The sequence below is a fragment of the Neophocaena asiaeorientalis genome, unplaced genomic scaffold (assembly GCF_003031525.2).
Source record: "Neophocaena asiaeorientalis asiaeorientalis breed wild unplaced genomic scaffold, Neophocaena_asiaeorientalis_V1.1 scaffold129, whole genome shotgun sequence".
Taxonomy (NCBI): Eukaryota; Metazoa; Chordata; class Mammalia; order Artiodactyla; family Phocoenidae; genus Neophocaena; species Neophocaena asiaeorientalis.
The window spans coordinates 4,509,428-4,532,431 of NW_020172446.1; the positions used below are offsets into that span (position 1 = coordinate 4,509,428).

The 23,004-nt window shown below is 55.8% G+C and overlaps 2 protein-coding genes across 6 annotated transcripts in view; one reads left to right on the top strand and one right to left on the bottom strand.

Moving 5' to 3' along the window:
* The window catches only part of ANKRD13B (ankyrin repeat domain 13B), a 15,958-nt gene extending 3,372 nt beyond the window's left edge, over positions 1-12,586 (top strand). Inside the window, exons 2-15 of the mRNA XM_024736560.1 lie at positions 6,928-7,063; positions 7,198-7,322; positions 7,410-7,455; positions 8,049-8,192; positions 8,282-8,471; positions 8,548-8,614; positions 9,685-9,766; positions 10,488-10,552; positions 10,773-10,903; positions 10,996-11,153; positions 11,278-11,430; positions 11,548-11,711; positions 11,790-11,866; positions 12,349-12,586. Of these exons, the coding sequence (XP_024592328.1) occupies positions 6,928-7,063; positions 7,198-7,322; positions 7,410-7,455; positions 8,049-8,192; positions 8,282-8,471; positions 8,548-8,614; positions 9,685-9,766; positions 10,488-10,552; positions 10,773-10,903; positions 10,996-11,153; positions 11,278-11,430; positions 11,548-11,711; positions 11,790-11,866; positions 12,349-12,586 (1,776 nt within the window). The remainder of the gene's footprint in view (positions 1-6,927; positions 7,064-7,197; positions 7,323-7,409; positions 7,456-8,048; positions 8,193-8,281; positions 8,472-8,547; positions 8,615-9,684; positions 9,767-10,487; positions 10,553-10,772; positions 10,904-10,995; positions 11,154-11,277; positions 11,431-11,547; positions 11,712-11,789; positions 11,867-12,348) is intronic.
* Positions 12,587-13,708: 1,122 nt separating this feature from the next.
* Positions 13,709-21,726, bottom strand: CORO6 (coronin 6). Of its 5 annotated transcripts, XM_024737275.1 has the most exons (12): positions 21,512-21,726; positions 20,102-20,356; positions 18,531-18,653; positions 17,965-18,094; positions 17,687-17,868; positions 16,927-17,046; positions 16,411-16,552; positions 15,891-16,273; positions 15,657-15,802; positions 15,256-15,313; positions 14,927-15,157; positions 13,709-14,832 (listed from the first exon to the last, which is right to left on the bottom strand). In XM_024737275.1, the coding sequence occupies exons 2-12, from the start codon at positions 20,297-20,299 to the stop codon at positions 14,710-14,712; spliced, it is 1,836 nt and encodes a 611-aa protein (XP_024593043.1). In that variant the 5' UTR covers positions 20,300-20,356; positions 21,512-21,726; the 3' UTR covers positions 13,709-14,709. The 5 variants fall into 5 exon arrangements, with proteins under 5 accessions (XP_024593043.1, XP_024593040.1, XP_024593041.1 ...); XM_024737272.1 differs by lacking the exons at positions 17,687-17,868; positions 17,965-18,094; positions 18,531-18,653; positions 20,102-20,356; positions 21,512-21,726 and having other exon boundaries at positions 16,433-16,552; positions 16,956-17,432; XM_024737273.1 differs by lacking the exons at positions 17,687-17,868; positions 17,965-18,094; positions 18,531-18,653; positions 20,102-20,356; positions 21,512-21,726 and having other exon boundaries at positions 16,956-17,432.
* Positions 21,727-23,004: the final 1,278 nt, after the last annotated feature.

The window sequence follows — 23,004 nt, forward strand, 5'->3', positions numbered from 1 at the left end:
GAGGGGGAGCCAGCAGGTGCCACCCCCACTGGCCCAACTCCACTTGCGGAAGCATCTTGCCTCCCTCCCCCCGTTGAGTGAGCTCAGGCCTGCCTGGTGGGAGAGCAGAGGAGCAGTGGCCGTACCAGACTCTGGCTGTCTTCCCTGGGGCTGGGGGATGGAGCGGGGCAAGGAAGGGAGACGCAGGCTGAGCAGGCCAGGGGCCCCAGGCTCTGGGCCCCTCACCTTACTTCTCCAGCACCTGTGTTTAGTCTATACATTTGGAAATGTTCTTATAAGATTTCACCTAACAAAAGGACTCTACTAATGCTGAACAACTTTGAAATCTACCCTGCTAGCCCACGTGGGTTCAAGGAGTGGGCATGTGCAAACGTGCTGGCAAATACGTGTGTTACATGAGTAGAGGCCAGCTGGGCACACATGTGCTTGTACACTTAGGGGTGCACATGTACAGGGAGTGTGGAGGCAGGAGTGTGTGTCCTTATGGTACCTGTACAAGTGTGTGTGTGTGTGTGTGTGCGTGTGTGTGTGCAGGCAGGTGCCTGAGTGGAAGCAGGGAGACTCTGCTCAGGGAGCCCCAGCTCCTAAGCTCGAAAGACCCCTGCTTTTGGCTCCAGCTGAGGCCAGCTGGGGTGCAGAGTTTCCGCTCTCTTGGTGGGGAGGGCTGGCTATTGGGTTTCCTGGGAAACCTTTTCATTCCAGCAATTAAATAGCAGCAGGCCTTTGCCGAGGAAATCAATGAATTCTCCCACTTGGGCCCCCAGCAAGGTGCCTCTGCCACTGCAGGCCCAGCTTTGGACGGGTGAGGGGGAACTCCTTTGAGGCTTGGCTGACAGTATGCAGGGCTGATGTTGGCCCTGGAAGACAGCGGTGTCTTGGGGACCCTGGGGAGTCAGGAGAGCTCCTGTGGAGTGGGGTTAGGGAGGGCACCCCTGCCTGGCAGGCAGTGCCAGCCTCTCTGTGGAGCCTGGAGCTGGGGCACCTGAGGGGGAAGGAGGCAGGCAGCATCTGGAGCCCTGGGACTGGGCCCTGCTGGCTCCCCGGGGCCTTGTTAGCGGCAGCAGCATCTGGGGCGGGGCCGGTGGGAGGCATGGGTGGCTGGGCTGCGGCCCCATGGGAAGGCCTCTTCCTGACACCCCCCATGACCCAGCCAGCTCAGGGTCTATGGATCCTGCATCACTCCCACCCCAGGACTCAGGACCCCACCCAGGTCAGACCCTGAGGGGCCCAGCTCAACCAGTAAGAGGCTCTCCTCCCCTCTGGGGAGCTCATGTAGAGCAGCAGCAGGAGGGCCGCTCACAAGGGCCACGCACAGTTTTGGGGGTTTTTTGAGGCTCCCAGTATATTTAGAAATGAAGAAATGCCAACACAGGGTTATAAAAATTATATAAATCTGAATTATTTTAAATGTTTTATTTTTGACGAAGGAGTTCCCACTCATGTTTAAAATATGTAACTGTTGCTAGAAGGTAGCAGTCCTCACTACTTTCCCACTCCTCTCAGAGGCAACCACTTTGAACTCTTTAGGCTGTTCTGATATTTGCCTCCATAATTATAAGCAATATACCTCTACAAGTATTTACCGGTTAATCAATTTTACACTTTACTGCCTTGCCTTCCTTCCCCATGTCCCTTAAAAAGTCATCTATGCATTTGTTTAATAAGCATTTATTAAGCACCAGTTATGTGCCAGATGCTGTCCAGAGACTGGGGATGTAGCCCTGAACAAGACAGACCGTCCCTCTGTGGGGCTTACAGTCTAGGAGAGGGAGACAATGAAAAAATAAATAAGCACTTTAATGTTGGGAGAGAACTAGAGCAGGATAAGGGACAATAGATAGATAAATAGCAACTGACATTTGAGATGGGTTGTCAGGACCAGCCTTTCTAAGGAGGTGACATTTGAGCGGTGGCCTGAATGAAGTGAGAGAAGCAGCTTTGTGGCTCCTAGTACCCAGAAGAAGACGGTTCCGGAGAAGGCTGATATGCAGGAGTGGAGCTTGGAGAGATGGGAGACCATGTGAGTTCAAAGAGACGTCCAGGATTCTTTTCTCAACTGGATGGGAAGCCATGGAGAGATTTTGAGCTAAGGGGCGTCAGGACCTGAGGAATATTTCACAGAATGACAGCACCTATGGTGGGCCCTGTGAAGAACAGACCTAAGGAACCAAGAGAAGAGTGGGCGGAATGAGGTGACAGATGGGGTGGCCACGACCAGGAGGGTAGCCTGAAGGTGGTGAAAACTAAGATGACTTTGGATCTATTTTGAAGGGAGAGCCTGTAAGGTCAAATTTTACTGATGGATTAGATATGGAAGGTGAGAGAAAAAGAAGAGATAAAAACAGTCCTAATGTTTCTTACCTGGAAAGGGAGTGAACTGAGGTGCCGTTTACTGTGATGGGAGAACTGGGGCAGGTAAAGCTGTCCAGGTATGGCTGGCATAAAGAAAGCAAGGGAGGTCTTCCCTGGTGGCGCAGTGGTTGAGAATCTGCCTGCTAATGCAGGGGACACAGGTTCGAGCCCTGGTCTGGGAAGATCCCACATGCCGCGGAGCAACTGGGCCCGTGAGCCACAACTACTGAGCCTGTGCATCTGGAGCCTGTGCTCCGCAACAAGAGAGGCCGCGACAGTGAGAGGCCCGCGCACCGCGATGAAGAGTGGTCCCCACTTGCCACAACTAGAGAAAGCCCTCGCACAGAAACGAAGACCCAACACAGCCAAAAATAAATAAATAAATTAATTAATTAATTCAAGGACCCTTAATTAAAAAAAAAAAAAGCAAGGGAAAGAAGTCACAGGTCAGAACATCCCATTTTGTTTCATGAATTCAATTTCCTTTCCATATTTTTCTCAGGGTGTAAATTACTGTCCCCCACCCCGGCCAAATTTTTTTTCTTCTGTTTCCTGCATTGACAGTTGTTTCCTCTGGGTTTTTAGCATCTATTTGCATGTTTTGGTATCTTTCAGGTTGGCAGCTTTCCTCAAGTGTCCAGTCACCCTCGGCTCTTGGGGCATATTTAAGGATGGGGGGTGTGGAACTTATTAACGAATGGGTGCTGCTCTAAGATGATTGGCCTGTTTATTGATAGGATCCCCAAATTTCTGTACCCAGAGGTCTGTGGTGCCTCTGGTTCCTGCAAGAAAGAATTCTCCAGTCTCCTGCTAGGGGTGGGATAGGGGCAGTGTTATGTGCAGTCTGGCTGCCCATGGTTCAGGACTTGAGGCAGGGAAGGGACTGGGTTTTCACTGTTGACCAGTTTTCAGTCCCGTGACCTCATCCTCAGACCAATGTCTGAGTTCAGTACATCTGAAGCTTAATTTCTATAAAGAATACACCCCTGGCATCCTGTGGAGAGGAAGGGGGGATATCTCCCAGCTTTACAAGATTGGGGAGGGGGTTCTGAATTTTAACCAGACCCCCCTGTATTCAGTCCTGAGCCTTTCTCCCACCCCTGCTGTTCCTACTGCCTGCGTGTTCTGCACCTGTCAAGGGTGCTAAGGGGGGAATCTAGCTTGCTAATCACTGGGGTTTCCTTCTGTGAATGCTTGGGTTCTAGTACCTGCTGTTCCCTTAAGTCAACTGTGATGGCCCAGCCACTTTCTTGTGGGTTTTAAATATTTTATTGGCATTCTTAAACTTACACATTTACTTTTCTTTATTTTTTTAATGTGGTTGTGCCGGGTCTAAGTTGCAGCAGGCAGGCTCTTTAGTTGCAGCATGCGAACTCTTAGTTGCAGCATGCATGTGGGATCTAGCTCCCTGACCAGGGATCGAAGCTGGGCCCCTCGCATTGGGAGTGCAGAGTCTTAACCACTGCACCACGAGGGAAGTCCATCACACATTTACCTTTTGTGGCAATCTTCATTACTTTGTATAGATCTAAGTTTCCATCTGGTATCATTTTCCTTCCACTTGAATAACTTCATTTAACATTTCTTGCATGTCTTCTGGTGATAAATTCTTTTAGCTCTTGTTTGTCCATAAAAGTCTTTATTCCCCCATTTCATTTTTGAAGTATATTTTTCACAGGATATAGAATTCTAGGTTGACAATTTTTTCCCCAGCACTTCAAAGATTTCATTCTGTTGTCTTCTAGCTTGCATGGTTACTGGTGAAAAGTATGTAGTATTTCCTATATTTGTCCTTATATACATAGCATGTCTCAATTCTCAAAATGCTTTCCACAACATTGTAAATCAACTATACTCCAATAAAATTTTTTTAAAATGCTTTTAAGATTTTCTTTTTATCATTAGTTTTCAGCATTTGATTATGATGGGCCTTGGCATAGGTTTTTGGTGTTTTTCTTCCTTGGAATTCATTGAGTTCCTTGGTTCTGTGGATTTATCATTGTATTAGTTTCCACAACAAATTACCACAGACTGGGTGGGTTAAAACAACAAAAATGTATTCTCTCATCATTTTAGAAGCGCAGATTCAAGGTATCAGCTCCACTCCTTCCAAAGTCTCTAGAGGAGACTCCTTCCTTGTCTCTTCAAGCTTCTGGTGGCTCCAAGCATTCCTTGGCTTGTGGTTGCGTAACTTCAGTCTCTGCCTGCATCTTCACATGGAACTTCTGTGTGTGTGTTTTTTAAACTGGATTTAGGGCCTACCTGGATAATTCAGGCTGATCTCATTTTAAGATCCTTAACTTAATTATATCTGCAAAGACCCTTTTTCCAATTAAGGCCACATTCACAGGTTCTAGCAGTTAAGATGCAGACATATATTTTGTGGGATCACCACCATTCAACTTACTACAGTAGTTTTTTTAAAATCAAATTTGGAAATTTTTTGGCCATTTCTTTAAATTTGTCTTATTCCTCCACTTCCTTATCTTATCCTGTGGACTCCAATTATACATATGTTAGAATGCCTTATAGTGTCTCACAGATTGCTGAGGCTGTTTGAATGTTTTTCAATACTTTGTTTCTCCTCTGTTCTTCAGTTTGTACAGTTCTGCTGCTGTATCTTTAAATTCACTGATTTTCTTTTTATTCCGTAGTGTCTAGTCTACCGTTAATTCTATCCAGTGAAAATTTCATTTCAGATATTGTACTTTTTTTTTTTTTTTTTTTTCCAGTACGCGGGCCTCTCACTGTTGTGGCCTCTCCCGTTGCGGAGCACAGGCTCCGGACGCACAGGCTCAGCGGCCATGGCTCACGGGCCCAGCCACTCTGCGGCATGTGGGATCCTCCCGGACCGGGGCACGAACCCGTGTCCTCTGCATCGGCAGGCAGACTCTCAACCATTGCGCCACCAGGGAAGCCAGATATTGTACTTTTTATCTCCCATTTCTTTCCCTGGGAATGCTGTGTTTTTCTTTAAACTTTTGAGCATATTGAGCCCTTCATCTTTGTTTCTATTAAATGATTTTTCTCCTGATTATGGGTTTTATATTTTCCTACTTCTGTGCTTGTCTAGTCATTTTTAACTGGATGTTAGACATTGTAAATGTTGTGATGTTAGGCATCAGGATATTGTTGTCTTCCTTTAGAGAGTGTTAGACTTTGTTCTGGCAGCCTAACTTAAGTTACTTTCAAATCAGTTCGATCCTTTGGAGCTTATTTTTAATCTTTACTAGATTAGGTCTGGGTGAGCCTTTTCTCTTGGGATAGGATTCCTGCTCCTACGGTATAACCCTTCTTGGGTCTCTTGAATACCCTGGGTAATCAACAAGGACTCTCTACTCTAGCAGGTTGGAGCTTGAATGTCTCCCTGCCATGGGTGAGCTCTGAGAATTTATCAGCCTATTGTTCCTTTTCTGCCTGGTTTTGTTGAGTTTCACTCGACACATGTGAAGTTTAGTATTCAGCAAAGACTCAAAGGGACCATATGCAGATTTCTGGAGCTTTTTTTTTTTTTTTTTTTTTAACATAGCTCTTCTTCCTGGAACTCTGCCCTGCAACTTCTAGCTACCTCAGCCTCCCTGAACTCCTCTCTCTCTCCTTAACTCCTCAGCAAGACTGTCATGCTCTGCTGGGGATTCCCCTGCCTGAACTGCTGTCTGGAATATTCCTCCAAGTAGAAACTTAGACAATCATAGAGTCCACCTTGTTTGCTTCTCTTACTTCAGGGATCACAGTCCTGGACTAATTGTTGCCTAATGTCTGAAAACAATTATTTCATATATTTTGAAGCAATAGTCTTCTCTGTTTGGTGGGAGGGTAATTTCAGTTATCTCATCATATTGGAGTAGAAGCCTTTTCCTGGCATTTTAATCAAGTTTTGGGGAGGAGAAAAGGAGTTACATACACGTGGTCAGTTCACGTATTTAAGCAGAAGTCCTAGTTTCCTGAAATATATCTAAATATTTATGTTTAACAAACATATGCTTTTATCATGCAACAAAAATCTCATGTAATATAATCGTGTTATTCACAAAACAATAATAGTATTTATAAAAAATGTTAATACATAGTGTCCCACAGGCATAGGACATGGGTTTGAAGTTGTACCATGAACATATTCCTTCATTCTTATCAAGGTATTACTGCAACTGTTTGCTAAACCTCTCAGGGATAATGTCAATGATCTAAATTGGTGGCCCTTCCTGAAGGTGTGGTCTTGGACCCCTAGAATAGGTCCTGTCTCAGGTGCCCTCCCTGGCCAAGGGTCTTTCTAGACCACACTTTGGCCCCAGGCTTACTCTTCACAGGCAGCCCGCTGGGCCTTGGAAGAGTGAACCCAGTCAGGGCACCTAGGTGGACAGGAAAGAAAGTCCTTCCCTTTCTCAGAGTTACTTCCTGCCCTCTCCTGCAAGCCCCTGTCCCCTCACCTGACCCCAGCTCATTGTGTCTGTTTTTTCCATTGCCTTCTGAGATGGGCAAGACAGGACAGCTAGGTGGTTGCTGCCTGCCTAGCGGCTGTTAGGCTTAGATGGGCTACCTCAGAAGTGACCAGGGCAACCTCTTCACCTCTTCCAGGTGGACATCGAGCAGCTGGATCCCCGTGGGCGGACTCCCCTGCACTTGGCCACCACCCTGGGGCACCTCGAGTGTGCCCGCGTGCTCCTGGCACACGGCGCAGATGTGGGCAGGGAGAATCGCAGCGGCTGGACAGGTGGGCACCCCTACTCACCCCTACCCCACAGCCTGGGTCTCCCGGCATCATATCCTCACCTCTGATTGGCTGAAGGGAGCCCTAGGCAGGGTCCTGCCCTGTGACATCGCCTCTTGCCCACACCCCGCCCCCAGTGCTTCAGGAAGCTGTGAGTACCCGGGACCTGGAGCTGGTGCAGCTGGTGCTGCGGTACCGGGACTACCAGCGGGTGGTGAAGCGGCTGGCAGGCATCCCTGTGCTCCTGGAGAAGCTGCGCAAGGTGAGGTCCAGCTTCTCAGCCTCCCCACCACGGTCTTTGAACACTATCTCTACCGCAGGCTTAGCCACTCTCCTCTTCATCCTCCAGGCCCAGGACTTCTACGTGGAGATGAAATGGGAGTTCACTAGCTGGGGTAAGAGGGGCTGATGGGGGCCTCTCCCACCTCAGGGCTTCTACACTTGCTGCTTCCCTGCCTAGAGCACTCTTCCCATCGCTCTCCCATGGCTCCTTCTCACCTCTTAGCTCTCAGCTCATTGCTACCTCTTCCTGAGGCCTTTCCACAATGCCTCTGTTGATTCCATTATTTCCTTCACTTTGTAATGACTGGCTCATTTGTTTGTTACCTGTCACCCCTTACTAGAAGGTGAGCTCCAAGAGGGCAGGGGTCCTGTCTTGTTCAATGTTGTATCCCCAGTGCCTGGCACACAGCAGGTGTTTAATAAATATTTGTTGGAAGACTAGATGAAAGGTTGAGTGAGTGAATTAAACGGTGGATACTAGGGACTTGGTGGTGGCTGAGTCATGCCTGTCCCCAGCCTCAGGTTGTTCATTTCTGAGTGACTGTGGTCTACATTTGTAGGGGGGAACTGGGGCAGGGGCTGCTTTCCCACCGGTTCCCTTACCCTTTTCCAGCCACACTCCTGACCCTGACCCCCATGCTCTGAGGTGGCCGAGGGTGGTGGGCCAGACAAACTGAAGCCACCTCTGACATTCTCTTCAACCTAGTGCCCCTGGTGTCCAAGATCTGCCCCAGTGACACCTACAAAGTGTGGAAGAGTGGGCAGAACCTTCGGGTGGACACCACACTTCTGGGCTTTGACCACATGACGTGGCAGCGAGGGAACCGCAGCTTTGTCTTCAGGGGCCAAGGTCAGGCAGGTGGGAGATGGGGCAGGGTGGGGAGGCTGGGGACAGCCCCCTGAGACCCCTGACCCCCTGTGCTATTCTGCGGCTGGCAGACACGAGCGCCGTGGTCATGGAGATTGACCACGACCGCCGGGTGGTGTACACAGAGACCCTGGCTCTGGCTGGGCAGGACCGTGAGCTACTGCTGGCTGCTGCCCAGCCCACCGAGGAGCAGGTGCTGAGCCGGCTCACTGCCCCCGTCGTCACCACGCAGCTCGACACCAAGAACATCTCCTTTGAGAGGTGAGTGGGCATGGCCTCGGAAGCCTGGAGCCAGCCCGGTGGATGCCCCCTCACCGAGACCACACTGCTTCCCTAGGAACAAGACCGGCATCCTGGGCTGGCGCAGCGAGAAGACCGAGATGGTGAATGGGTATGAAGCCAAGGTGAGGTCACCGCTCCCGGGTGCCCGCCCCACCACACTCTTGCCTACAGCGAGCTGGGCAGGGGTTTCCTGACCATGCTTTCTCGGCCTTGGAGGTGCAGAGGCAATGCAGCGTGGAGGCAAGGTCATGAGACTAAGAGGCAACTGATGAGAATGGCCGGCATTTCTTGAGCACCAAATATTATGTTCATGCTCAAGGCTCTGTTCTGACATTTTAAATGTATGTACTTGTATGTATGTATGTGTGTCTATGTACACATGCACACACGTCTGTGTATATATGTGTGTATGTCTCTCACACACACACTCATTTAATCCTCACGACAACCCTTTCGGATAGATGCTATTATTATTCCCATTTTACAGAGGTTTATCGAGCCCTTTCCACCATTTCCCATTTAATCCTCACAAGTCTGTGAAGTAGGGTACTGGCCCATTTTATGATGAAGCAGGGGCTTGGAGTGACTAAGTGGCCAGTACAAGGTTGCCCAGAGCTAAACTTCAGACCCAGCTGGCTGACTCCAAAGCCAGGCCTTTACCCCTAAGAAGACTGTTGTGGGGGACGCCCAGCAGTCACTCTGGGACCCCCGTATCACCCATGTGGGGCCATGTGGTGAAGGGTCTAACCAATGCAAGTTTCTGTGTCATTGTTGTTTCCTCCTGGAAGCCTTCCCTGGTTCACAGGCTGGGCTATGGCCTCTGGTTTTTGGTCCCACAGTCCTGTGCTCTCCCCATTAGAGCATGTATTACACTGTGTTATTACTGTCCATCGTCTTCTTGATTGTGAGCCTCAAGAGGACAAGGATCATGTCTGGCCATGCTTGTTCACCACTGTATCCCTGACGGCTGCCTCAGTGCCTGGCTTATAAAGGCTCCTCACAAAATGTTTGTTGAATGAATAAGAGAACTGAATGAATAACTTCATATAATTACTTGCCCAAAGGCCTGGAGATTGGAACTGACAGCACCCCCCTCCCCTGACCATTCTTTGTAGGAAGTGTTCATAACGCCCTTAGGGGCAGGGTAGGGGTACCAAAGCTGTCTGTGAGTCCTTTCCTCATCTGTCCCCAGGTATATGGGGCATCCAATGTGGAGCTCATCACCCGGACACGGACAGAACATCTTTCAGAACAGCACAAGGGCAAGGTCAAAGGTAATGAGGCAGAGGCGGATGGGGGAGTGGGGGGGAGGAACCAGCCCCACTCAAGCGCCTCCATCGGTATTTCCTCTGACATCCTAGCAAGAGCCAGGATAGCTTATTCAGGCAAATAGGTTTCAATTCAAGTGCCAAATCCTAGTGATTGGTAGTGGTTGCCTAGAGTGCTGTTAAGATTCTAAGGCAACATTTGGGCTCAACGGGAAGGAATGCTACAATTGATTACTAATATCTGCATTGGATTTGGGGCAGGGGGGAATGTCATGTACACTGTTTGTTGGCCATTCTAGTCTAGTGGGACATACCCTAGGCAGAAGGACAGGGGCCCTGCCACTGATTCTCTGTGCCCACGGATACTACAACTGACTCTCTGGGCACCAGTTAGTCTGTCTAAAGTGGATAAACGTAATTCCCACCTCACAAGAGAACAAAATGAAGTGAACATGGATGCACCTGAAGGAAAACACATACACATGCATCCCCCAAAATACTTTTGGAAGTTTCTCCTGAGCCCCAGGCCTACTTTTATTCCAGCTGTGCTTATGGTGGTCCTGCCCCTGCCCCTTGGAGTCCTCAATCACCTTCAGGTGAAGGTGCCTGGGTGTGTGGTGTGGGCGAGCAATCCTCCCTCCCCCTAGGGACCAGCCTCCTCCCTGGGTCTTGGGTGCTGTCACTTCTGAGGACTGCAGTGTCCTCTGAAATGCCGTATTTCTTGCAGGCTGTAAGACACCTCTGCAGTCCTTCCTGGGAATTGCTGAGCAGCATGGGGGCCCCCAAAATGGGGTGAGTGTGTTCAAGGGGTACCCCTCTGTGGAAGGGTGTGGATGGGGATCAGGAGGAAGTCTGGGAGGCACCCTGTGGGGACTTCCTTTCTTTCCACAATGCCCAAGGCCCTGTCAGCTCCACCGTGGCGGGGGGACAGATCCGGGGCTTGTAATACCAAGTGGCTGGCCTGGCCTCAGGGACTGAGAAGGGCTCATAAGCCCCTCCCTGTGTGGTACAGACCCTGATCACTCAGACTCTGAGCCAAGCCAACCCCACTGCCATCACCGCAGAAGAGTACTTCAATCCCAACTTTGAGCTTGGCAACCGTGACATGGGCCGACCCATGGAACTGACCACCAAGACACAGAAGTGAGGCCCCATGGTGGTGCTGGGGAAGGGTGGGCAGGGCTGGGAGGCCACGGCTTCTACAGTGTCCCTCACCCCTTGGGATCTGGGTGCAGGTTCAAGGCCAAGCTGTGGCTGTGTGAGGAGCATCCCCTGTCCCTGTGTGAGCAGGTGGCCCCCATCATTGACCTCATGGCCGTCAGCAATGCACTTTTTGCCAAGCTCCGGGATTTCATTACCCTGCGCCTGCCTCCAGGATTCCCTGTCAAGATTGGTGAGGCTCCACCCCCAGTTCCCTTGAGCAGCTATTGGGAGGATGGGGCTTAGAGGAGGTAAAGAGTGGGTACTTAAGGTGTGAGAGAGTGGGTGGTGGTGCCTGATGGTTTCTGCATCCTCAGAAATCCCGATTTTCCACATCCTCAATGCCCGTATCACCTTCGGGAACCTCAATGGCTGCGATGAGCCGGTGCCGTTGGTGCGAGGCAGCCCCAGCAGCGAGACCCCTTCCCCAGGCAGTGACTCCTCCAGTGTCAGCAGCTCCAGTTCCACGAGTGAGACCCTGTCCCGCCCTGAGCCCACCCTCACTTCCCCTCCCCACCGAGCACTTCCCCGGGAGTGGCCGGGAGGGGAGGTCTGGTCCACTCTGACCCACAGCCCGGCACCCCCAGCTTCGTGCCGCGGCTGCGAGATCTCCCCCGCGTTGTTCGAGGCCCCACGCGGCTACAGTGTGCTGGGCGGCCAGCGAGAGGCCGCCACCCGCGACGACGATGACGACCTGCTGCAGTTCGCCATCCAGCAGAGCCTGCTTGAGGCGGGCAGTGAGTATGACCAGGTGCGTCCCCACGGCCGCACGGGGCCACCGGATTGCGGTGCCGCCACAGCTAACTGGCTCACCCCCGCCTCCGCCCAGGTCACCATCTGGGAGGCACTAACCAACAGCAAACCGGGCACTCACCCCATGTCCTACGAGGGTCGCCGACAGGACAGGTCAGTGCCCGCCCGTCCGGAGAGGGTTTGGAGACGCCTATTCCCCCACCTCCCATACACGTGCACAGAGAACACCAGGGCCCTGTCACGGTGCGTATGGACACGGCCGCATGAGCACCCCTCTTGGCCCAGAGGAACCGTGATACCGCCATCAGGGACCCTACTGGTTTCAAGATGGCGTCTACCACCACCACCCGTTCCTGACTCAGGGGTGGGTGAGCAGTACTCCAAACGCGGCCTTAGAGCCTTCACAGACCCTCGCCAGACAGAATGTCGGGGCTGGGGTTCTAGAAGACTGGGAGGATGGGCTTTGTAGGAGCTGGCATCAGCTCCTACCGGGTGGGAGGGAGCCAGGGAGGTGACGCGGGACTCATCGCTTCCACTGGAGAGTGTTGAGGCCTGCGCTGTCCCGGGGCCTCCACACCGTCTCCCGCCCCGCATACGGGCGCCCGGAGCCCTCGACGTATCTTACCTGCCTCCAGGAGCGCTCCGCCCACGCCGCAGCGCCAGTCCACAACCCCCGCGGGCCTGGCGTCGGTCCCCAGCCCTCGGCCCAGCCCGCGCCCAGGCCAAGGCGGCCACGTGTTCCGGAGCTACGATGAGCAGCTGCGGCTGGCCATGGAGCTGTCTGCGCAGGAGCAGGAGGAGCGGCGGCGGCGCGCGCGCCAGGAGGAGGAGGAGCTAGAACGCATCCTGCGGCTCTCTTTGACTGAGCAGTAGCGCCCACTGCCGGGCCCCTTGGCCACGCCCCGCGGGACCCGCCCCGGAGCGAGAGTCGCCCCTCCTGCGCGCTCTCCGAGCTGAGTCCGGAGACCCGAACCGCCGCCTCGGGGGCGTAGCGGCGCACCCGGCACCAGATGGGGAGGGGTTCGGCCCGGCCGTGGGGTACCTTCCTGGAGGCAGCTGGCACGGCTCCCCTGCTTTGCTGTATCCTGACCCCACCCCACTCCCCTGGGCTCTGACCGGTCCAAGGGCGGAGCCAGGCCGTTTGAGGGGGAGACGGTCCTTAGAAGAGCACTGTCTCCATCCCTTGCTCCTTCTGGCCGGTCCTCCTTTCTGCTCACTGACCCCACTCCAGGACACTGCCCGTGAAGCCTTTGCATCTCCGCTCTTCACCCCTGGGGGGCAGCTGAGCTCCCCACGTGCTGTGTGGCTGCTTCGTCCTAGACACAAACCAGCACGTCAAGGGCCCAGCTCCTCCCCCACCCCGGCATTTCAGCGTCAAGTGCACTTAGCGGGGTGCCCGGCTCCCCCAGCCCCCACACCCCTCCCGGGTCTCAGGGTGGTCCCAGCTTCTCTTTGGGTGACCAGAGGTTGGAGTCCCCATCCCCAAGGCACGTTTTTGTGATCAGGGAGGGTGCCCAAGGTGGCCCCAGGTCTGGGCAAGGCCTGGCTCCCTCGTGGTGTCTTGGCGAATGGGGAGGCATAGTGGGCGTGGGGCAAACACCAGACTGGACACAGGGGTCGCCCAGGGCCCTGGCACCACCATCCATCCCTTCCCACCAGCTGCTGCTAGCCCTCTGTGGTTGTGCATCCTACTTTCCCTCCACCCAGGGGCTGACTCCGAAACCCTTCATCCAATGGTGCTAACCCCCGGCTCTCCCCTGCCCCACCCCACCACCCAGAGAAGCACAGACCCCGCCAGGGGCAGGGGCCCACTGCACACCCTTGTCTGGGTTCTCTCGGACTGGCCTTCCTGGCTCAGCCAGTGAGGCTTGGAAGGGACACGAAAGCGATGGAAGAAAACAACAAAGGGAAGCTGTTCCTCTCACCCTCTTCCCTGATGCCAGGGGCACCAGACTGATTCTGAGGCACAAATAAAAGAGGCTTCAAACCCGAAGCTTTTCCTACCTGCCTTTACTGGGGAAGAACGCCCATCTGCGGGTTGAGGGTTCCTTCTGAACCTCAGTGTGGGGAGGGCTCTGAAGTAAGAGGATGTCTGGTGGGTCCTGAGCCGAGTGTTGCATTTGTCAGGGCCCCCAGGAGTCTGGTGGTGGCATTTACAGAGGCTGGGGGTCTAGCATCCCCACCCATGCAGGAGGCACAGACTGAGCACTTGGTAAAATGTTTCATTCAGTACGTCTTGTTTTCCTGCTAGAGTCAAGGCCGCAACAGAGGGCTGGTGTATGTGTGTGTGTGTGTGTGTGTGTGTCTGGGAGGGGGGAGGTGTGAACCTGCTTCCTCATGCCAGTTCTCTGGTTGGTTCTCCTGCGGGAGTGCCGCGAGGAAGCCGTCCTCTCCCCTAGAGATGGAGAGAAGGAAGAGAGCCCTCTGCCGTAGACTGCTGGGTGTAGCCCGTGGGTCCGGCTGTACAGCCAACGTTTGTGTATGTCCGTAGAACTCGGGTGACGCCCGTTGAGTTTACCACTCAGGGTGGTGGAGTCAAGTGAGCTGATTAGAGGGAGAAGCGTTGTAATTTTCCCCAGCCAGTCTGGGGAGACCCGTCAAATCGCTACCCCTTTGAGGTCAAGCCCAAGCTCCCCAACATCCCCAAGCATTGCGCTAATACTAAGCACTTTCCCTGCCCTGGGCGGGAAGGGAAACAAAGGGGACACTGCCTGCCGTGCAGCACCATTGTTGAGGCCCCCGTCACCCTGGGCCTTCCAAGGCCAGCTCCTGCTGAGTCCTGTACGAGGCACACAGCCCGGTAGGCGCCAGACGGACGCGAGTGTCCGCAACGCTTCATTTGTCCAGGACTCCCGCGAGGGGCGTAGTTCCCTCCCTAGTCCCGGCCCAGGCCCAGAGAGGCGGGGTCCAGAGGACCCAAAGCCGGGGCGGCGCGGGAGTGCTTGCGCTCCGCCCCACTTTGCCCTCCCGGCTTGGAGCTTCCCCGGCGCGATGCGCTAGTCCGTGCCGTCCACCAGCTCGCACAGCATGTTCTCCAAAGACGTAATGCGCTGCTCCTGGGCCTGCACCTGCTCGCGCAGGGCCTTGATCTCCTCCAGCAGCGTCTCCAGGGTGTGCTGCTGTTGGACGCAGAGGACGGAAGAGGCGGCGTTGGGCGGGGTGCGGTAGGGGGATGTGAACATTGGGCCTGGGTGGAGCAGGGCGGGACCTTACCGACAAGGGGGCGTCGCTGGCTGACTGGCTGCGGCGGGGGCCGGGGGGCGGGCGCACGTCCAGGATGTTGCGCTTGGTGACCCGCAGCTCGCGGTGCTTGGGGGGCATGTAACCGTCCCTCAACGAGATGAGCACGGGTTCGGCGTCCTGGCCGGATAGCCATTCATCCGCTTCTAGGGCCGGTTCGGGGCCCGGCGTATCTGGGTAAAGGTCGTCTTGGAACAGGTCTGACTGCAGGTGTAGGGGGACACGAGAACGAGCAGGGTGCCAGGCCTGCTCCGCTCCTTTCCGCCTCGGAGCCCTGCCCAACCCCTCTCCCAGCCACTCACCTTGCGGGGCACAGTCATGATGATGGGTTCACACTTTCTTTCGTGCAACTTGTAGAACCTATAAGGGAGCGGGGACCGGCACACGCTCAGGCTCCGACTCCCTTAACTTTTGCCCGGGACCAAGGGGTTAGAGGCCAACACTTGCTGAGCGCCTACCATGCATTGAACTTTAAACACCCTCTGATGGGGTGTTTATCATCATTAAGAGATGAAGAAACTGAAGTTCAGAGAATGTCAAGCCTGTAGCATTGGGGCTGGCACTGGAAACAAGCCCGTATGACACCCCCCACCCCCGAAAACCCACTATTTTCCAGAGACTACACTATTGGGGAAGCCCCCGAGTCTTCCCGGATGGGACCTGGGAACAGAAGCAGGTGAGCGGGAAGGGCAAGGCTGCTGACCGTGCAATCTCGCACTTGCTGACATCCAGTCCCCGCTTGGGCATGAAGCCCATGCCCCTCTGCGGCTCCTTGCTGCTGAACGTGTTCAGGTAATGCACGAAAGGTGGTTCCTCGGTAATCTCAAAGTACCGAATGCTGCTGTCGCCCTGCAAAACCAGTCGGTTCGGAGATATGCTGGGCGGGCCCCCGATATCTCGGTCCAGCCCCCTCTTCTCCCCTCCCGGCTGCGAGCACCTTGCCACACAGGTAGACGATGCTGGAGTCGGGATCGTAGAAGGGCAGTAGGACCCCGTTGCTTGTGTCCATCTCCTGCAGTGCCACTGGCTCCTCGAAGTTGTTCTGCCCGAGCACAGGAGGCGTGACCAGCCCTGTCCCGCTCGCCGTGCCGCTCTGGATCCCCTGAAGCTCCTTTACGCTTCGTGCCCTCCCCAAAACCCACGCATTCCCAAGGCAACTCTGGTGACGAGAGCTGCAGACCCCACACCTGGACACCACTCTCGGTCCCCCGCACCTATATCCCCTGCACCGCCGCATGCAGTCACCGCAAACCACCCCCAGGGACTCGGCATCACCAGGCGGGGGCGCCAGCGTGGGCTCCTTCAGGCGACGCAGCAAAACTGGGCAGAGGGGTGGGTGTGAGGATGGCAGGCGCTGCAAGGAGGGCAGCAGCCTCCAGCCCTGTCCAGGTGGGCATGCCCTGCGGGTGGGGGGCGCCTGGCCCCTCTCCCGTGATGCCAGTCCCCGGGGCACACACCCCAAACGTCCAGCTGCGTTACCGGGTCCCACAGGCCCAGCTCTCGCTGGCTCATGCGGGTGAAGCCCGTGGTGAAGATATGACCCTGGCGCGTGAAGACGGCCCTCATGGGCCTCATTCCCTCGTGGGCCGCAAACCTCTCCTGGGGGGAGGGGGAGACAGGGAGAGGCGTCACCCAGCTGCCTGCCCTGGGGAGCCTGGAGGGCCGGGCAACCAACTTGCTGACTTGGGTGTGGGGGGCGGAGACAAAAGGGGTCTTAAATATTCAGTTTCCTGGCGTCTCCTGGCTGGCCCCAGGCCTGGAGAGCGCGGGCCTCTCTCTGCAGATTCTGAGCCCTTAAGCGCCCTCAGAGCAGGGGATGCCTGCGGGCTTCCCAGGGGAGCAGAGAGGCGCTTCCCAGACGGGAGCTCCCCGTTCCGCTTCAGCTGTCTTGGGCGCGGGCCACGGTCTGAGAGAGCGCTCCCAGCTGACCCAGCGAAGGAGCGAGCGCGTGCGCCCGGCGCGGCCTGGCCTACCGGGTCCCAGAGCGCGAGTTGCCGCTCACTCATCCTGCTGAAGCCGGTGCTGAGTAGCTTCCCGTCTGCGGTGAAGACGGCCCGCAGCGGACGGGCGCCCTCGTGAGGCCGGGCTCGCTCCTGCTCGCGGGGTTAGTGGGTTAGAGTGCCCGCCGCGCCGCCCCGCCCCGCTCCGCTTCCGCCGCGCCCGCCGCGCGCACTCCGCGCAGACGTGCACGTGCCCCGCGCATCCAGCGCCCCGCCTTAGGTTGAGGCTGGTGAGGCAGGTGCCGCCGCCCTCCCTGGGCACCCAGCTGGGGCAAACAACGCGCAAGGGTTGCCTCCAATCTCCCGCCCAGCGGGTCAACTAGGTTGGAAAGGGGCCTGCCCGCGAGCCAGTGTCAGGCTCAGGCGCCGGAAGATGGCGCTGGGTGCCGGCTGGGAGGAGAGGGGTCCGGGGGCGCAGGTTCGGTTCATGCAGGTCTGGTGGGAGGGTAGAGTTTGCAGCTTCTCCCCTCCTCAGTCACAAATCGAGCAGCCCTCCTCTGAGCTTCTGAGATGCAGGGGAGGGGAGGGAACAGGAGCGCGGCTGAGAATTGCGGGCTGGGGGCTTACTTAGGGCAGGGGCTGTGGTTGCAGACACGGCGGGGCAGGGCTGGTGTCTGGGGTTGAGGTGGAGGAGGTGAGAGCTGGGACGAGGGGCTCAGGGGGTTGTGGGTACAGAGGCCTGACAGCTGCTTCTTGGGGCAGGGGTTGGGACGCAGCCAGGCTAGACACTCACCGCCACCACCTGGCCCTTGCGGGGGTCGATGATGCGCAGGGTCTTGTCCTTGCAGGTGGTGGCTAGCAGCCTCCCATTGCTGTTCCAGCACACGCTGTGGATGACGTCCGGGTGTATGTCGTCTAGACTCAGAAGCACCTCCCCAGTGCCCACGTTCCAGATGATGATCACATTGTCACCACCTGCCCAGAATGGCCAGGCACCGTCACCTGGCCCTGCCTTTGCCACTCCCCACACCCCCCGATCTATGGTAGGGACCCCTCCCTAGGCCCCCAGACCTGCACTGAGCAGGACATTCCGGGCAGTGGGGTGCCAGGAGAGGATGCCCACACGTTTGGAGTGGCCCTCGAGTGTGAGGATGGGTTCTGTAATGTTGCGCATAGGGGTATAGTCTGGAATCTGCCACACCTAGATAGAAGGAAAAGGCATAGGGTAGGTGGGATGAGGAGCCCACTTTGTCACTCTGCTCTTCCCTTACTTCCCCCACCCCCCTTCCCCAGGGTCAAGTGCAGGACAAAATGTGATGGTGCCCACATGGGGCAGAAGCAGCTGGGAGCCAGGAGGTGGCACTGTCAGCTTTCCAGAGACCTGCCTACTCACAGGAGCAGGGAGACTTCAAAGCACTGCCCCCCTGCTCTTCAGGCCCCAAGGTAGCCATGGCTAAAATTAGTACTAAGCAGTTCATCCTGGGAGGGGGCAGACATGTAGCTAAAAATAGCCTGGGAGCTGGACAGGGCAGGGCCCTGGAACTCAGCACCTCCCTCACCACCTTCTGCAGCACAAGCGAGGCAGCCCTCCCTGCTTCCCCTGCCCAACAGCCCAGCAGCATCCGCCTGGCTCCTACCATGATGGTGGTGTCATCTGAGGCACTGGCGATGACGTTGTCATTGTGTGGGCACCAGTCGATGTCCAGCACAGGGGCAGTGTGCCCAGTGACCAGTGGGTAGTTCTTATCCACTCGCCCTGTCTGCAGGGGTCAGAGAGGGAGATGTGGGGCCACTGTCCTGTGTGTTTTCAGGGGGTGGGGAGTGGATCTGTTTACATCTCAATTCTCTATTTTCTGTTTTCTCTTTGCAGAACCCACCCCCTTTCTGCTCTTCCAACCCCATCCGGCCTACTTCCTCTACTTCACGGAAGACAGAGTTGAAGTCATTTCACATCAAGGAATCAGACACAGAGAGGTAAGATAACTTAACCAAGGACACACAGCAAGATACTGGTAGAGCCAAGACTTGACTTCTTAGTCCAGTGCTCTTCTAAAAACATCTACTTGGAGGAGACTGTTCTTGGGCCTGTTCCCCCAACTGAAATGTCCAGGGGAAGCCCCTGGTGGAATAGGTCAAGGTAAGATGCAATGCAGTGCTTGACAGTCCTTTCCCAGCCACAGTTGGCAGATCTCCCCCTTGTCAATGGCTTTACCTTGGAACCACAAGCAGCAGGCATTCCTTGTGCCTGCCGTCTCCCAACCTGAGCTGGGGCCCATCTATTTTTAATCTTTATGGTATGTTTGTGGGGGCTCTGAGGCCTTTGCAGGGGCTGGCATCAACCCAGACCAGGCAGTAGGGGAGAGGGGTGGCCGTGTGGCATTGGAATGGCACTTGTACTGGGGGAGGAGGTGGCTCCAGCTGAAATTTGAGCCCAGGGGATGATGTCCTTGGATGGTGTCTGCATTGTCCTGGAGTGAGTCACTGGCTATTGCCAGGCCTCATCCTGACCTTGCCACCTGTGGGGCCTCCCCTAACAAGGTGTAGGAGCCGGAATCCAGGTCAAGGTCATGCCTTGGAGTGGCCATCCTGTGGGCAGAGATGGCTGAGGGGCTTGAGGCTACTCAGTAAAGGTGCTGGTCATTGCCTGGCCCCCATCCCTGGAGTAGAGGGGGCTCTGGCCTTATATGTCATGTCCCCTGGCCCTTTGCTCTCATTCTACCTCACTGCAAGAACCAGAATGGGGGAGATGGCCAAGAACTCCTTAGATAGAGCCTGACCCTGTCCTCAGTGTGCTGCTCCGGGGTGTGATTTAATCCAATGCTCACCCTGGGCTGCGTACAAAAATCCTGACACCAAAAACATAAGCGGTGTGGCATCAGGAGAGATAGGAACAGAATCTGGCCAGCTTCTGTCTCCACTACTTCCCAACTATCCATCACCCGCTCCTGGTCCCTGCTGGGAACAGGGTGCTGCATGGAGAAGGGATGCGCTGTGAGTAGGTGGGGGCCGATGTGATGCTGCTGTTCTAGGAGGGGTGACAGAGCCTCCCAATTGGTCCCTGAGTGATTGGGGAGCAGGGAGCAGTCAGTCCACATAGACTGCCCTCCTGACTGAGGAATGGAACTAGATGAGAACACAGGCTGCTATCAGGAGTCCCCAGGAGTCACAGCCAGTGTCCTCCACCTGCTTCCTTCCCCTCATCTCTCACCTTGGCCAGAGGCAGGACGATGAAGGCACCTCCACCTCCAGCCTCCACAATAATGGCCAGGAATTTGGGGTTGACGGCACAGAAGGAGCTGTCCCATGTGACCTTGGACACACGGATGTCCTCGTAGGCCTGGTCAGCCTTTGCCGCCTGTCCAAACACATGGCGGAACTTGCTCTGCCGAACCACGCGCCGGCTCATAGCTGGGGGCAGAGATGGAGGATCTCGGTGCCCAAATTTTGGTCCTTAGTCCCGTAGCTGTGGGAGGGAGGGAGGAAGAGTTGGGGGAGTGGCAAGTGAGAAGGGTTATCTGACCAAGAGTCAGCTATAAATTAATATAGAGTCTGGTCCTAGAAGCAGGGAGTTTTCTTCAAGGTGATGTATGGGAAAGTTCTTTGCTTAGTTCGAGGGGCTAGGATTTGGGGCCTGACTTCTCCTTAGAGAGCCAGGCTGGGGGGACAGTGGAGCCTGACTGGGCCTGAAAGCTTCCTGGAAGTTGAAGTGGTTTGGGGAGGAGCCTCAATGCCAGGCTGCCCTCCCGCTGCCAGGCTTGGATGAGCATCTCTTCACGGAAGTGGTTTATCTCCCAGAGGCATCTCGTCCAGAATCAGAGGCTTTGGCTTAAGGCCATTTGTGGGGCTAGGACTGCAGCCACTCAAGATCCTAAACTCAGCATCTGTGGCATAGTTTAGGTGGATGGGGTTTTGCCTTTTTCTAAAAATTTGCCAAGGAGAAGTTCCTCCTGTTAGCTCACCTGGGTTCTTCCTGCTACTGTTTTCATCAGTTTCCTCCCATGCTGTTGGTGGGGGGGACACAGTGTAAGGTGGATCTCTCCTCCTCCCACTTCTCTCTGCACTGGCTTCTCTAAGAGGCCCTCACCACTGTGTTCTGGCTTTTGCCGGCCATATTTCAGCCCCACTTCTCCTCTGAGTCCTCTCTCCTACTAAATTCTCTTGGGGGTGGGGTCCTCGACCCCCCTCCCCTCGGCTTAGAGCCAGATTTTCAGGAGTGGAGTGGGGAGGGCGAGGTGCCTTTTCTCCCGCTTGGGGCTTGAGCTAAGCTCTTCCCCAGGAGACACACCGAGCTCTTCCAAAGCCCCAGCGACTGACTCCAGCCCCTCCCCAGCCCCGGGCATCCTTGTGCCCTTCAAGACGCTTCTGCGGCTCCCGGCCTGAGGCCCGGCCTCCCCGCACCCTTCTCCGGCCTCCTGCCCTGGCACTGCGTTCTTGCGAGACGAGGTGTCTGCGCCCTGCGGGCGCGCGGGCCGCTGTTCGGCCAAATATAGACACCAAGTCCGCCCAGCCCGGGACCGAATTTGGCGGCGGGTGGGGGGAAGGGGGCGCAGACCTCTGTCCCCTCCAGACACCCCGCCCGCTTCACTGGCTGCGGTGGCGGCGGTGGGGGGGTGGGTACCTGGTCCTGAGCCGGCCGAGGGGCGCTCACGCTGCGACTTCTCTGCGGAGGGGGTTGGGGCTGCGCTGGGGACCAAGGGAGGCGTCAGGGCACCGGAACTGCCTCTCCTGGTGTCCGCGGCGTCTGGGGCCCGGGCGTTCGGCTGCGCGCTCCGGCCGCTGCCTGCGACTCTCGGGGCCGGGCGTCGCTGCAGTCCCAGCTGCCGCTGCCATCAACCTGCGGAGGCGGACTTAGGGCAGGGGCGGGGTCACATAGGTCCCGCCCCCTCCAGCGGCGGGAAAGTCGAGTGCTGCAGACTCTGCGCGGCCAGTCCGCGGGCCTTCGAGAAGCGTCAAAAGTAATTCTGCGTGTGTGCGCCGGCTGTGCGCGCTCCTCCGCGCTCCGCGCCTAGCGGGTGGGCTGAGGAGGCCCAGGTTCCCAGACCCAGAGCTGGGCGCTGAGAGAAGGAGCCTACGAGGGGGCGCGCTCCCCTCAGAGCCGGCGGCCGAGCAAGATCGGATGCCTTCACGCTGTATGCCTGCTGCAATCACACTCCCAATTTAGACCATACCGGCGGGCCGGGGCTGTGGGACTGCACGTCCAGACACCCCTGAGGAGAGGTCCTGGAAGATGCTCTGGGGGCCCTTGGATGAGGGCCTAGGCTGGCCCAGGGCAGCTGTGAGGGTACCCGACAGGGGCCTGTGAATGTTACTGTTATTAATAGCAATAGCGACCACTGTCACTGTACTAGGCACTTCACCCCGTTAGGGAGGATTCCACGGAACAGGGCACAAAGCAGCCTAAAAACCGGTGATAGGGGTGTGGGAGAAAAAAAAGTGAACACCAGGTTCAAGGGAAAGCGGCTGGCACGGGTCTTTTTTTTTTTTTTTAAATAAATTTATTATTTATTTTATTTATTTATTATTTTTGGCTGCGTTGGGTGGGCTTTCTCTAGTGGACACGAGGCATGTGGGATCTTCCGGGACCAGGGCTCAAACGCATGTCCCCTGCATTGGCAGGTGGATTCTTAACCACTGCACCACCAGGGGAGCCCTGGCACGGGTCTTTTAGACACTCAGCCTGACTCCTAAAGTCTTGAGGGCCTTGTTTGAATTGGTGCCCGACTGTGTTCCAGGGAAGCCCCTGCCCCCTCCCACTCCCTTCCAGACCCGCGGATCTGAGTATTGACCAGGGTTAAGGAGGAGACAAAAAGAAACCTGATCAGAATGCAGCCGGTGAAGAACTAGTCCCTGTAGCTGCTGTCTTTCCAGTGCTCACCCACTGCCTGGATTTCTTCCTTTGGATCATAAGGCCCTGGAGAGCAGCAGGGGACCGGTTATTACTTCTCACTCTCCAGGACACACCTGGAAATCAATGGAACACAGCCTTCCAGAGGGTAGAGATTAGCATTGGGGGTAAAGGGAGGGAAGGTGGTGGGAACCTCAAATGCCCTCACAAGGCTTGTTTCTCAGGAAGAGTCCAAGTATTCAGTGGCTTGTGGGGATCAGAACCAG